Source organism: Nanorana parkeri, unplaced genomic scaffold (assembly GCF_000935625.1).
Source record: "Nanorana parkeri isolate BGI_ZX_2015 unplaced genomic scaffold, ASM93562v1 scaffold175, whole genome shotgun sequence".
Lineage (NCBI taxonomy): Eukaryota > Metazoa > Chordata > Amphibia > Anura > Dicroglossidae > Nanorana > Nanorana parkeri.
Genome location: NW_017306443.1, coordinates 1,438,683 through 1,454,280, shown reverse-complemented (window position 1 = coordinate 1,454,280; position 15,598 = coordinate 1,438,683). Strand labels below are relative to the sequence as shown.

Genomic DNA, 15,598 nt, shown 5'->3' with positions numbered 1-15,598 from the left:
ATATATATATATATATAAAAATTCGTACTACTTCTAATAATTTTTCCCATACCTCCTGATGAACCATAATAGTGCAAAACATGTCTATTTCTGGAAAAAAACCCACACATTTTATCTAAACCGTTTTATTTAGGGATGCACCGATACTATTGTTGCCAAGACAGAGTTCGAATGCCGATACTTTTCCTCAAGTATTCACCAATACCAATTACTGATGGTGTCATGTGACAGTTTTTCTAAAACAATACAGACTAATGATTTTAAGACAGTGATGGAGCACCGGGGCCCAGTCGCAGCTGCAAATGCTGAGATCCTGGTAGTTCTGCCACTAACTCCAAGCTGTAGAGGAATACAAATGCCAGCAATACATTATACAGCAATGCAAAATAATATGAAGCTATATACTCTGTGCTGCTACTGGGTGCCGGCCTGATGTCTCCAGCAGAGGGCTGTGCGGGGTCTCACCAGGGCTGTGCGAGGTCTCGGGGGTCCAGAGAGTCTCGCTGGTAGGGTGCTGCGAGGTTCCCCGGGAAGGAGAAAATCTGCGGCCAGCGCTGTAAACAGCCGTCACGTGGTTCACAGGAAGGCTGCTGAGGTCCCCAGCCAGTGAAGGACCTCAGGCAGCCGCTTCAGATTAAAAATGTAAAGTGCCGTCATCAGCATTTAGTATCGGGGGAATTTTCACAAGTACGAATACTAGTGAAAATGCCAGTATCGATGCATCCCTAGTTTTATTGGATGATCATATTATGGTCAACATTAAAGATGATCACCGACGAGTTGCTATATAATAACTGCTCTTTGCAAATAGCATTGCTCTTTATATATATGCGAAACAGCAGAAAATGTTTGATACATTGCAGAGAACTGAAACATGCCACTGAAAGGCAAAAGCTAGTGGCTAGGGACTTGCATACTACAGTTCTACCTTCAGACAGTAGGCATACCAGGAATAAGAAGATAAGTCACCATCACTCAGTAGCTCAGATAAGGTTAGTTTTCTTGCATAATCCCGTCACATAGGTCAATAAGCCTTATTGACCTGTGTGACATGATTATGCAATAAAATTAAACTTATTTGCATATTGAGCTATTGATTGCTGGTGACTTATCTTTGAATTCTTGAGGTTGTGCATGACACCATCTGTAGCAGTCGCTACCAGCACCTTTCTTATTACTATTGGTCACTACACGGTATGGTGTGCAGCACGTATCTGCATCGTTTGGCAGCTTATGTGCAGATTTGTCTGTATTGTTAAGTTATACTTGTCTTTATGCTGCTGTTCACAGATAACAGTGCAGAACTGCAACATTCTTTGGAAGAAAGGGATAATGTAAGTTTACCTAAAGGATGTATAAGCTGGTTCGGCCTCATCTGGAATATGCGGTCCAGTTTTGGTCACCAATCTACAGAAAGGATTCCCTTGAACTGGAGAGAGCCCAGAGAAGGGCAACCAAATTAATTAAGGGGATGGAGGACCAGAGCTTGAGACAAGGTTACAAAATTTTTAAACATGTTCACGCTGGAAGTGAGGCGATTAAGGGGGGATATGATTTTGTTGTACAAGATGTTCAAAGTAAATGGCAACATCAGCAATAAACTCTTTACGGTAACCTCCATAACAAAAACTAGTGGAGAAAAAAATGAATCACTAGGGGCTTCTTCACAGTAAGAGCGGTCAGGGTATGGAACTCTTTGCCACAAGCAGTGATCTCAGCTAAGAGTGTTGAATCGTTCAAACAGCATTTGGACGATTTCCTCAGAGACCGCAACATACAGGGGTACAGGTACACTTAAGAAGGTGACACATGGACTCATCCACACTCATACACATGTAGATAGGTTGGACTTGATGGACCCGTGTCTTTGTTTTTCAACCTCAAATACTATGTAACTATGGACAGCGTGGGAAATAGTTAAATCCCCTGTCATTGTTCTTTTGAGAAGTTTCCCCTCATTTCCTGTTCCAGTGACTCAACAGGATGAGGAAATATCTTTAAAAGTAACTAGGTAGTTGTCACCAAAGCAGGTGTCTCCATTGAAAGATTTCCCCTTATCTCCTGTTTCAGAGACTGTTGTAAAACTTTGGGTTTTAAATCACTTGGTCACATGGACAAATAGTGTGAATCTCCCCAGTAAGGACAGGCCGGCATTAAAAAGTTGACAGAGTTCTAACCTCTTACCACTCTATCCAAAAATTTAAAAAAAAGGTTTACCTGCATGTGCATTCATAATAGAGCCAGATGGGTAAGAAATACTATTTTGGGGTATTTTTTTTGTCTCGTTCTTCTTACCTGCCAGTGTTAAACCTATTAAATGTTTGGGAAAGGTAGAGTTAGGGTTCATTCCAACATATGTTGTTTTACTGCGTGTGTCGTGTTTTTGGAAGGCGTCCCAAATGCAGGACGGCAAAATGCCATGGACTTTAATGGAGCAGTACACATTGCAGTTCCGAGGTTGCGTTCAACCTGCTTTACCCTGTGCTGAGTTTCTTTGGATGCAGCATATCATATTAGGGTGTGCTTGAACTGCCGGAAAAGCAGGTCAAACACTGCATTTTCCATTCAAACGCAGGTGCATGTATTCACATGGAAAGTGCAGTGTTTGACTAGGACACCCGTCACCCTGAATTCTTAGGCTGGGCACACACCTTACAACCATCGCAAGACTTTTGTCTTGCGATGGTTGTAAGATACTTAAAAAAACGTACGATCTGCCTAGGTTGCATAGGCAGATCGTACTTGCGATGATCGCAAGCCACGCCCCCTGAGGGGCGGGCTTCCGATGACCGCAATGCCGAACGGGCAGTGTGCGCTTGCACACACCGGCCCGGGCGGCTGTTATCGTACGGACATGCCACAAACCCGCCGAACATCGTACGATGCTCGGCGGGTTTTCAAACATGTCCGTAAGTTTAAAGTCGTGCGACCTTACAGTAGTAGAGGTCGCACGGCTTCCACACACCTTACGATCATCGTACGATCGCGGGATTTCCCGCGATTATCGTACGATCGTAAGGTGTGTGGGGACCCTTACACTTTAAGGTGTTGTGTCAGCAAGATGTTATTGATAGGTTTTAGAGGAAATTTCAGCTTATTAAAAAACATTTGCCTTCACCCTCAGGTGTACTTTAAAATATATGTAAACCCTAACAATGCACTTCTCTTATTTGCTCCCATTTGGCCTGCTAAATAAACTATTAAAATTTTGTTCTATCTGTTCAATAAGTGCAAAAAATGACCTGTTGTTGATTTTGCTAGAAATCTTAGGAGCTATTAATTTCCTTTGCCTGTGCACAAGGAGGGGTTCTGGAGATGAGGAGGAGGTGCTGTGTTCTTCATCAGAAATGACGTAGGCAGAGTTGACACCACACAGTAAGGAATTCAGAGTTGTGTTGTCGTGTCAAAGAGCAACGTAGGCGCACACTTTTTTTTTTTTTTTCTTTTTCTTTCTGCACTTGCAACATGGTTGAGGGGCTAAAACATGGGGACATCTACACGTATCCCACAGATGTCTGTTTTTTAATGGGCCTTGACATATACTTTTAATATTGACCACAACATGAGCTACTCCCCTTTTTTTATTTGACTTTATTAAATGTTTTATCAAAGATGTTTCTGTGTGGAATATGCTCGAACAGATGTAAATAAGGCCTGAGTCTCTTCTTTGCCAAGTATCATTCATAGAATTTATTTAGGATGATCTGGAATCCATTGTAGGCCTGGAAAAAAAAATGTTGCCAAATATAAAAGCTTAAAGGAAACTATTAAAGGTTGTCTGTCAATTTTTATATCGTTTTTTTTGCAATTTGATTTAGAATTTTTGTTTCCATTTATTTATGTAAAATTCCTATCGGTGATGTCACTTCGAGTTGATCCTTCTGGCTTTCTGTAGAATTGGATAGATTAGATAGAATTGCAGTACAGTACACTGCCAAAAAATGCTATATTTTTTGGTGCGTTAGCAGGCCATTCACCAGAACGGTGTCAATGGGCCCTAAAATCACCTGTGCAGCCCTGGGCTAAAGCTGGCCATACACTAACAGGGTTGTTCACTTCTCCTCCAAACTCTTCACCCTTTTGTGAATAACCCTGTAATTGTTTTTCTCATTTAGCCCCGCAGACTGAGTAAAAATGCTTGATTTCCCTAGTCCTGCCAAACCGAGCAGTTGAGGGAATCCCCGTTTAACAGGCTATTGTACTTGTACAACAGTGGATACGATGGTCTTGGCATATCCAAACAGTGACTTCAGATGATTGGCTGCAGTCGCTGTTCAGCCAAGAATTCTGGGACCGGTTCCTTCCACAAAAGTTGATTTGAAAGATTTTCTTTGCAGTGAACACAACACAAAAATCAAAATAACATGCATAAAAGGTTATGTTTAGGGTAGCCAATCACTCAGTCGTCATGTTTCCAAACAGCTGGATCCAACTTTCTCATCTACTTGCTTGGGGTGGGCTTTAAGGGGGACTTATTTGAAGGAACAACATGGAGACAGCCATTGCTCAAAAAATTCTAGGTGCCTGGTTCTCATGCTGGGTTTCTTTTTTCAGTACTTTGAGTCCCCAACATAGTGCAAGTATAATTAAAACATTTCCTTGGCTTGTTCAGTATGAAATAAGTGCGGAAACTAGTCTGTTGGCATAGCTGCCAGGCAACTAGAATTTTTAGGAGTTCACTAATGACAGCCCTCTTATTAATCTCACAACAGGTTTACTTAGAGGAGAACTATGAGGTGAGTGAAAAATCACTCATCCTCATAGTTCGAGCCGACGTGTGACAATGAAACTGTCACAGGTCGGCTCAGTAGATCGGGAAGTGAGCGAACACATACCTTTGCTCGCTCACTTCTCGATCATCTCCCTGCAGAGAGCAGTGGCTGTCAGTCACGGCTCCCCGCAGGGATCACCTCCCCGCTCTGATCCTCCAGTGCTGACTAGAGGAACGGACGGAGGAGAGGGCGGGCACAGCTGGCTCTGCCTCTAGATAGGCAGAGCCCGCTGTCACTCATGCAGCTCGGTGGATCTTGACAGTAATGTCAGCATTTGTCCCGGCTGCGGCGGTCTCAGTATACTGCGAGCTGTAGCTCGCGATATACTGAGCTTTGGGTCACGGGAGGACGCTAGTTTATGTCCTCCCGTGACCCTTAAGAGAACTATGGAACACTTACCCCATGGTTCTCTTTTTAAGCATGGTGTACTTTGCACCAAATAAAGTATACCCAGTTTTTTTTTACTATTGGGGAATTGTAATACCCACCCCTCCTTACTCCCCACAGGCTTAAGCTCTACCATGGGTGGGGGTGGTGACCATGCTATTTTGAAAGGTTCACAATAATCTCTGGCATAGATTGGTGTAGAATGTGCTCTGATTTGGGGGTGCCCTTAAATTACTGATGAACAACCGAATCTTAAATAAGTGTCCGGTTTATTTACAAATAGGGATATACATACATATTACAATTAAGGGAATTTGAAAGGGGAGTTGGGGATAGGAATTGAGGGTAAGGATCCTACAGCTAGCTACACCATTCTCTCACTCTCATTCACACAAGCCATGGGTTTTTCTCTGTTCTTCGCACACGCCTCTCCAGCAGGTCTCAGCGAATCACATTCTTGATTGCAGAGTTCAGAAAGACTTGTCTTGTCCAAAGGTCTTGCTTGTCAGCTAGGTTAGTGTCACACAGGAAGAAGGTTCCATCATATGCCCCTGCCCCCATCCCAGCATATATGCCTTGCTGACACAGGTGAGGGCAGTAAATACCAGCAGGGGGTCGGGCTTGCCCCAGGACATGACAGTCCAGCAGATCTCCTTTGATCAGTGTCCAGCCCCAAGAACCCTTTGATGGTCTTCATTTGCATATCAAACAGCACGGGCAGTTCACGATATCAAGGAACCTTTCCATCAAAGATGTATCATAGATGTCAATTATTTTAGCTTCCAACAATTGGGGCAGTGGGTTAAAGTAAATACACTATGCTGAATGTCCTTCTTGTAAATGAACGTATTGCTTATAAATGGATGCTGGTGGGACGAATAACCCACTGGCTTGCGTGTCTCTGAATATACACTTAATCTATTGCCCCTGCTGCAGGAACTTGCTCCTTTACTGGCGTGGGGGAAGCTCCATTCACACAGGAGCGGTTTTCCGCATGTATTCGTACGTGCGGAAATGCATTTTTCATAAAAAACAATGCATTCCAATGTGCATTGTTTAGTCTATTGCGGTGTCTGTGCGGTATGAAACCGCACTATCCACAAAATAGTCAGAGCACGATTTTAGGGGCGGATTCCGCACATTTGTGGTTATAGCGGAATTTGCGCGTATGTAAAAATGTGCACATCTTCGTCATGTAAATTGTAGCCTAACAGATGTAGCAACTGTGCAAAGCTGGAAATTCAGGTCTCATTTTTCACTGGACAATACAGAATTCTTACACTGCACATTGGTAACCAGTTAAGAGAATCTACCTAAAACGTGTAACTTATGGTTTGTGTATACTGCGTGGTCACATCAAGGCACTATTTTGTGTATTCTTACTCTAATCTATGAGAGCACCAACAGTAAGACATATACACTGAGTGGCCAGATTATTATGTCCAGTTCTGTGAGATTTGATGGTTGCGGAAGCAGCTGCCTGATGGCTCTTTCAACTTCGTCCCACAAATGCTCAATTGGATTGAGATCTGGTGATTGTGGGGGCCACCTAAGCAAGTTAAATTCTCCCTCATGTTCTTAAAACCACTCCTGCACAATACGAGCACCGTGGCATGGCGCATTGTCTTGTTGGAAGAAGCCATCTCCATCGGGATACTCCAACATGATAGGATGAACTTGATCAGCAACGATACTTTGTTATGTTGTGCTATTCAGACGTTGTTCCACACGCACTAAAGGGCCCAAATCATGCCAGGAAAACATGCCTCAAACCATGACACTGCCCCCACCAGCTTGAAGGGTTGTACTCATGCATGTGGGGTGCATGTTTTCATGCTGTTCCGCCAACTGTCCAATCCTTGGGTCCCTGTGCGAATTGGAGACGTTTTATCTTATTAACTGCAGAAAGCAAAGGTGTTAGAACAGGCCTTTGGCTTCCATATCCCATACGATGCAGTGTACAGCGAACAGTGCGTACAGAGATCATTTGAGAGGATCCCTGATTTAAGATCTGCAGTAATTTGATGCACTGTTGCCCTTCTGTTGTCTTGTACCAGTCTTGCCACTCTCCATTCTGCCCTAACATTAGTTAGTCGCTGACGGCCACAATTCGCACGTTCAGACCCAGATTTTCGGCTGACAGTCCAGTCTTTAAACACTTTAACAACAGCTGCTCTTGAACATTTAACGAATTCTGCTGTTTTGCTGATACTCGCTCCATGGCTCGCGCCAACAATCATCCCACGTTCAAAGGCTGTTAAATCGCATTGTTTACCCATATCTTCAGGAAAAAATCACTTCTACTATCGTGGTAAACAACCTGCTTCCCTATCTATAATGGTCTGGCCCTCCAGCAACTTCAGCGTGAAATTATAGCTAGTTTGCCTACAAACGTCAGGTGGTCATAATAATCTGGTCACTCAGTGTATACATATGTATTCAAATAAATTGAGCGCAGACATGCTTATATAAAATAGTGATATCTCCTTTGCACACTGTAACACTGTACCCCAGAATTCAACGGATGCTGGAGCAACAGGTGAATGGTGCCATAGTATACACACAATTCTGCTTCAGAATATCATCTTTATTGGTATTCAGCATGACTTAAAAATGCTGCTTGCAATAAAGATGACATTCTGAAGCAGACAATATATGCTCTAAATTGCTTATATACAAGTCCATCTTTCTGTGTACTCCTAGTTTATAGTAGGGCTACATGATGGAGGTATATTGGGGAAGCAGATTCCACATTTATATGCAAATGAATGCAACAAAGTCCTCTTTTTAAATTAAAATCCATTATATTTTGTAAAGCTCTGAGCAGACTGTTACATACATTCTGTATAATAAGAATTTATATAGGTCCTGTTTACTGTCTAGGAGGGCTGTGTGCTGAGGACTTTTGTGTGTTACTGTGTACTTAGTGAATCACTCACCCATTGTGCACCTCCCATGGGCCATGCTAGATCTAAATTGATTTCCGTTCAATCGAGCAGATGACAATTTTTTTTTTTTCTATTTCTTTCTTTCTTGTGTCCCAAAGAGATTGAAAAACATGGTTCAGGCATCACCAAGTCTTATTTTATGTAGCAACAATGTCGTTGGGATGTTTAAATCTGTTAGCACTTCTACACGTTGTCAATATCTGTTCTTGTAAAGCCTCTAGTTCAATAGTCACAGTTAAGCGATCTGCTATTTATGATGATTTTATACTCTGTAGTATGTGTTGTTACAGACCTAATAACACTTCCATTGTATTCTCTTTAAAGATAAACTCCAACTTTTGAGCAAAAATAATACATGTACATGTAACAACAATAAAAGAAAAAAAAATGTGCATTATTGCAGTCCCTGTACAACAAAGCTCAGACTGAAAGAAAAAGAAGCAGCACAGGGAGCCAATCAGTTGTGTTCACTAGAAATAGGCAGATAGGAATAGAGAGCAAAGTGACACAGGGTTGAGCTTATCAGTCTGCTGCTTTCTCTTTCACTGCCCAGTCTCTGTAAGTGTATCTTAAGCACAGCAGAGAAGTCCAATTCTGCTTAAAGGAATAAATGCAGTTCAGCGTGAAAATCCCATTCTATACAGCAGACTGTGTGTGACTGCAATGAGTTAATGCTGTAAAGCATCCTTTATCAGATTGTGAAGATCATTGGCTGTAATACCATAGGGACCAGATGCTAAAGCCAGTGATGCAACTTGTATTATTTACCACCTACAGCCCCTCTAGTGACAGCCAGTGACGATGAGCAAAAGTAGCCACCCCCTTTTTTTTCCTTTCCTGGGCATGAGCTCATTCCCTCAGATTTTAAACTGTAAGTCATTTATCAGCAGCACTTGTCACCTTCAAGCCTTGCTCGAAACTACAGCTAGATACAGAGACCACCAAAGCAACTTTCTTGTATTTTTTTTTCTCCTGTATTCTGCTAGGAGCGATTAGAGGCAATGATGCGTCGTTCCCAAGAACGCAGCCAGCAGCTGGAACAGAAGCAGAAGAGATGGTCTTGGGGTGGTGCCCTGGTAGCTGGATCTGGAAAAGATGGTGAGTGCTTCCAAGCTGCATTGCAGTTCTTTAAATGTCATTGTATGTGTAAAAGGGTATGGAAGTAGTGTTTGTGTTGGTGGTAGACTAGATCATCTCTTAGCTGTATTGGACTAGTTAGTATTGTTATCGAGCAGGTTCCTCTATCTGTGTACTGAAAAGTAGACTATTAGAACATACAGACATGTTTGACTGCTGCTCTGTGCTGACTAGTACTCATTGTATGCTAGCAATAATAGACGACTAGTAATTAAGGAGTTAAATCTTTACAGCAGAGTCATTGATTCTCCATTAGAAGGAGTGCCTTGCAGTCGATGGGTTAAACCCTTGTGACGCTGCAAAAATAGATAGAGGTGATGTAATGGAAACGTGAATGCATGATGCTTTGAAGTGAAGCCTTTGCTAATATTATTGATCTGTATTTAATATTTACATACTGTAATTATATAAATTGTGTGTATGCTGCTGCCTCCATTTTTAAAATCCGTTTGTTTTGTTTTTTGCATGTAGAAGTGGAATATTGCATATAAACGATCATCTTTATTACATGTATAACCTTTATTTATATATGTATTTCTGTTTAATGCAAAATCTTGTATTGTGTCCCCTTCTGGTTTTGTGCCGTGCAGGTGACTCAGAAATCCCCCCACCCCCTGTTCTAGGTTTAACTAGCAACACCCCTGACCCAGAGCCTGTGACCTCTGCTGCCGCTGATGAGTCCTCCAATGGTATTTTATGAGAACCACACAATCACTGTGTGTCTTTAAGTGTTCAATCACATCAACTTCATCATCAGCCCAGCCGTCTACCCTAAACGGTGTATAGTCTAGTGTTCACATAAAGTGTACTGTGTGCCACATTGTACATTAGTGATTTTCAATGGATCCAGAACATCATGCATGACATTGCTGTCCTGTGATGCATCCCATATCATGCTGGCCATCATCAACATATGCTTTATGATGAAAATTGATTTGAAAACATGCCTAGTGACAATGGTGTTTGCACATTTTCTGGCCGTAGTATCGATAGTGTATTATGTTATGTACCCGAAATTGAATGTGATTCTACTTAGCAACTAAACACCTTAGGAATTACGAACATCCTTTGTGATGGCGTGCTCAAACACACCATCACATGAGCCTACCCCTGCAACAGGTGCCATCAGCGTATATAAATTCATGTTTCTGGCAAGAACTCTCATCATGGCAATAGGTTGGCTGAATGTTAGGTAGTATTAGTCCAATAGTTTTTAATTTTTTTTTCTTTACTATAAAATATAGAGTATAAGGCCATCATTCTACTCCCAACTTTTGTGTGCAGCAATGTTTAATCACTTTTCGATTTAAACAATTTTTTAAAATCAATTTTTGGTGATCTAATTCCTTATTATACCAGGGCTGGACAAATTCCCGCACCTAGTAGCCAATGCCCCTTGAAAATTGCAGCTGGTGCCTAACTTTTGAGATTTTCTGTAGTTGTCAATAGAGCTGACTCCTAAAAAAAAAACAATCTTGCTGGATTGGACAGAATGGCTACTGAATTCCATATTCATTTGTCCACCCCTGACGATATCAATTCTGATTTCTTTTGTTCAGGGTCCTCAGGAAGAGGTTCTTCCCTATGGACCCCGGAAGTTAATTATAGGGCTCTATGGGGCCCTGCCTGTTTTATTCTTTAGTGAGAGAATCGTAGATTGCCGTAACACAAATACTCAGCAGCAATGTATACAGTATGCATTTGTGTATCAGAGTGCATACATCTGATTTCTCTGCTGTAGGTTTAATTAATTCTCCCTGTCAGGATTTCCTGCCTAGTCATAATCCCTTCCTCCATCCCCCCATGACCTTATCTGTTGAATAATGTAAAACACACCATATTATGTTAGTGGCATAGAATCTAGTAGTCTGTGTACAGATATGCTCTCCTGACTGTTAGAGCTTTTTCTGTTCCATATAATAGTCTATTTGAAGATTTATAGCAAATAATGCATCACTATGAGTGATTTTTACTTAGACTGCACAGAATACCTCCATTCCTTTTATATTGTATATAGTTTACTTAATAATACAAGCAAATCATTTAGTTGAACAATATGGAAGATGTAGGGCTTCATTTTATCAGAAATTCCTATACTCGTCAGCAATATCTAGGGTAGCCAGTGCCACGTGAACACCATCTGCCTAGATATAGGCCGGGTGAAAGTTTTACAACTGAAGCCCTTAATCTGGGTCACCTAAAAAAATAATAGGTTTCTTCTTCCTTCTTTTTTATTTTTTTTTTATTTTAATCAATTTGGCATTCGAATTGTCCCATATATTTTATCAAGTGTTACAGCCAGTATTTGTTGCAGCATTATCTAAAAAACTAACAGAGCCTAAGAGGATATTTTTGCTATTATGGTCTCTGGTACAGTGATGACATCATCATGGCTGCAGCCTGATGACAACATTGTATTTGTACTTTTGGAGCCCCCATACGTTTTCAGAGTAGCCTTAATGACACTGTGGTATTGCCACCATGGTACTGGTTGTTCCATGAAAAGACTGCTAGCTTGTCTTGGACAAACTCAATTTGTGGTCTCACACGTCAGTATAGGCCTTAGGTCTCGTTCACACTAAGGCGTATTGCATATGCGCGTCTGTCGCGCGTTTTACAGCGATTCGCGGTAAAAAAAGCTGTGCGACAAAACGCGCGTTTCCGAAGGCTACTTGGCTGTATCCCAATGGAAACGCGCAACAAAACGGCCCAAAGTAGTACATGTACCTTTTCAGGCGTGGGCCATTTTGTAGCGCGTTAGGGACGGGCGGAAATACGCCAAGGTGGGAACGAGACCATTGAATACAATGGGATTTATATTTTTGAGCGTTTTGTAGAGCGTTCGTTGAGCGTAGAACGCGCTACAAAACGTTCAGGTGTGACCGAGGGCTAATACTTTTAGGTTGTCATACAGCATGGCCAGACAAATCCCAGGAGCCAAGCAGCCAATGCCCCTTTTTGAGGTTTTTTCTCGTAGTCAATAGATAGTTGTCAATAGAGCTGGCTTGTAAAAAACCCTGCTGGCTCCTTAATTCAATATTAATTTGTCCACCTGTCATACAGCGATTTCTATGAACTGAACTCTGGAACTTAGTGCTGCAAGGTAGCATCACTGCAAAGACTGTTCAGTTGTGATGAACCTTGAAGAAATAGAAGCAAATGGTTTTGACTAGCGATGATTAAAGTGACCCTAAATTGAGGAGTAAAATCTTAAAATGCATTCAAGTACCTTAACTATTAACAAAAATGTATCATATTTGTGTATCACTCGGCTGTAGATCCTCAAATCATCTCTAAATTGATGCTCACACCGTCCTTCCTTCTGGAAGTTGGCTTCTTTTGTTCCCCATGGTCCCTGTTTGTGTTTGTAAAGTGTTTGTCCGCACACCATTCTGCTTCGAAATATTATCTTTATTTGCATTCCTTTAGCATGACATGTAAATGCAACGTTTTGGAGCCTCCCAAGACCCCTTCGTCAGGCAAAGTGTCAATAATCAAAAGTACTGTAGATCTTTATACCCAGTGCATTTAACAAAAAACATGAAAAATCAGAGCTATCGCCACCCACTGATGTCATAATGCCGTCCATATTCCCCCCCCTAGAATAAATCTCAAGTAAACAAACTCTGCAAATGACAAGCTCATGGTCACACAATAACATGCTTCCAAAGTAACCACCGCACCAAGCTCACTCCAGTGATGGACTATAATCTCGCATTTCGTTTTCTAATTTGTATTGAGATTGTAGTCAATTCCGAGATGATTTGAGGATCTACAGCCGAGTGATACACAAATAAGCTACATTTTGTTAATAGTTAGGGTACTTGAATGAATTTTTAAGATTTAACTCCTGAGCTTAGCGTCACTTTTTAAGTTGGTTTGAAAACCATGTAAATCAGCAAATTGCAAATTTTTGGGTTACCTTGAATACGTGAATACAGACTTCCCTATACTGCAGATAATCCTACAATTCATGAATTGAGATAGCTTGGAATCCTGAATTGAGAGATTCTACATGTACTTATTCAAGAGAGTGATGAATCAGCAGCTTTGCCATGTAGTGGCAGTGTCAAAATTCACCTCTGCTAGCACAACAGCAAGTACCATACAGGGCCTTTTAGATTTACTGTAGATCCATGTAATTCCATTGATAACATGTTCAGTGAGGTGTTTTTTTTTGTGTGTGTGTGTGTGTGTGTAAGACAGGTACTCAAGCTCACCGTATTGTCCAGACCTGACAAAATGAGACATGCAGTATTTTTCTGGTCTGGTCGGGCCTGGAACGGACTGCCCTGGTGTGAACAAAGGGCAGAAATAGCATAGGGATACATTTAGGATGCATTTTGGGTCTGTAAACAGTCTGGTCTGGAGATGATCTGGTGTGAATGGGCCCTAAGACATGGGGCTGCATCCTGCACCAATGCTCAGTATGTTTCCCTTGTGAGGGATAAGGGATGACTGCTTCTGGACACCAATTTTTTTTTGTTTGGGCCCTAAGACATGATGACATCAGCATAGCTTAGACCGCTGATGCCAAGGGCTGTGGGGACCTGTATAGCAGCCCAGAGGGAGCCAAGATTAGGCAAGTACACCTCCTTTATTCCAGCCCCCTAGACCAAACAAGCACTTAACCCTTGCAGTGTGGATGCAGCCCCACTGTAAGGGTAATTTTATTTTTTTATTTGTCTGGAGTTTTTAACAAACATTAGTGTAAAGGCATAACTATAGAAATAACTCGCCTTGGTGTTAAGGCCTAGATACAGAAGAGGATCACTGTGACTATATTTATGCTTATATATTATAAATATATAGTATATGTATAATATATAAATATACATATATTGTCACTTATTTACTGTATATGTGTAGATGCCAATTTTTCTGCTCATCAGTTGGCCTATAATTTGCCATGTTGCTTACTGCTTTGCATTGCTTAGCAAACAAAGTTCCCTAACACTCAGACCTATGCAGCAGGCATCCATCATCAGATTGCCTGAGTACTGGGGGCAGCCATCGGGTCAGTTTATCTAATATCCATGAGCACTCAGTCTATAAGGTCACGCAGTGGCATTTTGTATGCTTGTGCCTCTGTTCCTGGAGTAATCTTGTAGTGCTGTGGAAGGTAAATTAAAAAATATATATATACATGTACGTAAGTACGTGCATGCATGCATACATACATACTATATTGCCAAAAGTATTGGGACACCTCTCCAAATTATTGGATTCAGGTGTTCCAATCGCCTCCATGGCCGCAGGTGTATAAAATCAAGCACGTAGGCATGCAGACTGCTTCTACAAACATTTGTGAAAGAATGGGTCGCTCTCAGGAGTTCAGTCAATTCAAGCGTGGTACCGTGATAGGTTGCCACCTGTGCAGTAAGTCCATCCGTGAAATTTCCTTGCTACTAAATATTCCACGGTCAACTGTTAGTGGTGTTATAACTAAGTGGAAGTAACTGGAAACAACAGCAACTCAGCCACAAAGTGGTAGGCCTTGTAAAATGACACGGGGTCAGCGCATGCAGAAGTCACCAACTGTCTGCAGCGTCATTAGCTACAGACCTCCAAACTTCGTGTGGTCTTCAGATTGACACAACAACAGTGTATACAGAGCTTCATGGAATGTGTTTCCATGGCCGAGCAGCTGCATCCAAGCCTTACATCACCAATTGCAATGCAAAGCGTCGGATGCAGTGGTGTAAAGCACGCCGCCACTGGACTCTAGAGAAGTGGAGACAGTGTTCTCTGGAGTGACAAATCATGATTCTCTGTCTGGCAATCCGATGGACGTGTCTGGGTTTGGCGATTGCCAGGAGAACGGTACTTGCCTGACTGTATTGTGCAAAGTTTAGTGGAGGAGGGATTATGGTGCGGGGTTGTTTTTCAGGGGTTGGGCTTGGCCCCTTAGTTCTAGTGAAGGGAACTCTTAAGGCATCAGCATACCAAGACATTTTGGACCATTTCATGCTCCCAACTTTGTGGGAACACTTTGGGGATGGCCCCTTCCTGTTCCAACATGACTGCACACCAGTGCACAAAGCAGGGTCCATAAAGACATGGAAGAGTGAGTTTGGGGTGGAGGAACTTGACTGGCCTGCACAGAGTCCTGACCTCAACCTGATAGAACACCTTTGGGATCAATTAGAGTGGAGACTGTGAGCCAGGCCTTCTCGTCCAACATCAGTACCTGACCTCACAAATGCGCTTCTGGAAGAATGGTTAAACATTCCCATAGACACACTCTTAGGACCTTGTGGACGCCTTCCCAGAAGAGTTGAAGCTGTTCTAGCGGCAGAGGGTGGGCCAACTTAGTATTGAACCCTACGGACTAAGACTGGGATGCCATTAAAG

The 15,598-nt window shown here is 42.1% G+C and overlaps 1 protein-coding gene across 1 annotated transcript in view; it reads left to right on the top strand.

Annotated features, from left to right (window-relative positions):
* MAP7D2 (MAP7 domain containing 2) overlaps positions 1-15,598 on the top strand; it is a 71,032-nt gene that overhangs the window by 24,830 nt on the left and 30,604 nt on the right. The window contains exons 3-4 of the mRNA XM_018554853.1: positions 9,094-9,205; positions 9,835-9,933. Of these exons, the coding sequence (XP_018410355.1) occupies positions 9,094-9,205; positions 9,835-9,933 (211 nt within the window). The remainder of the gene's footprint in view (positions 1-9,093; positions 9,206-9,834; positions 9,934-15,598) is intronic.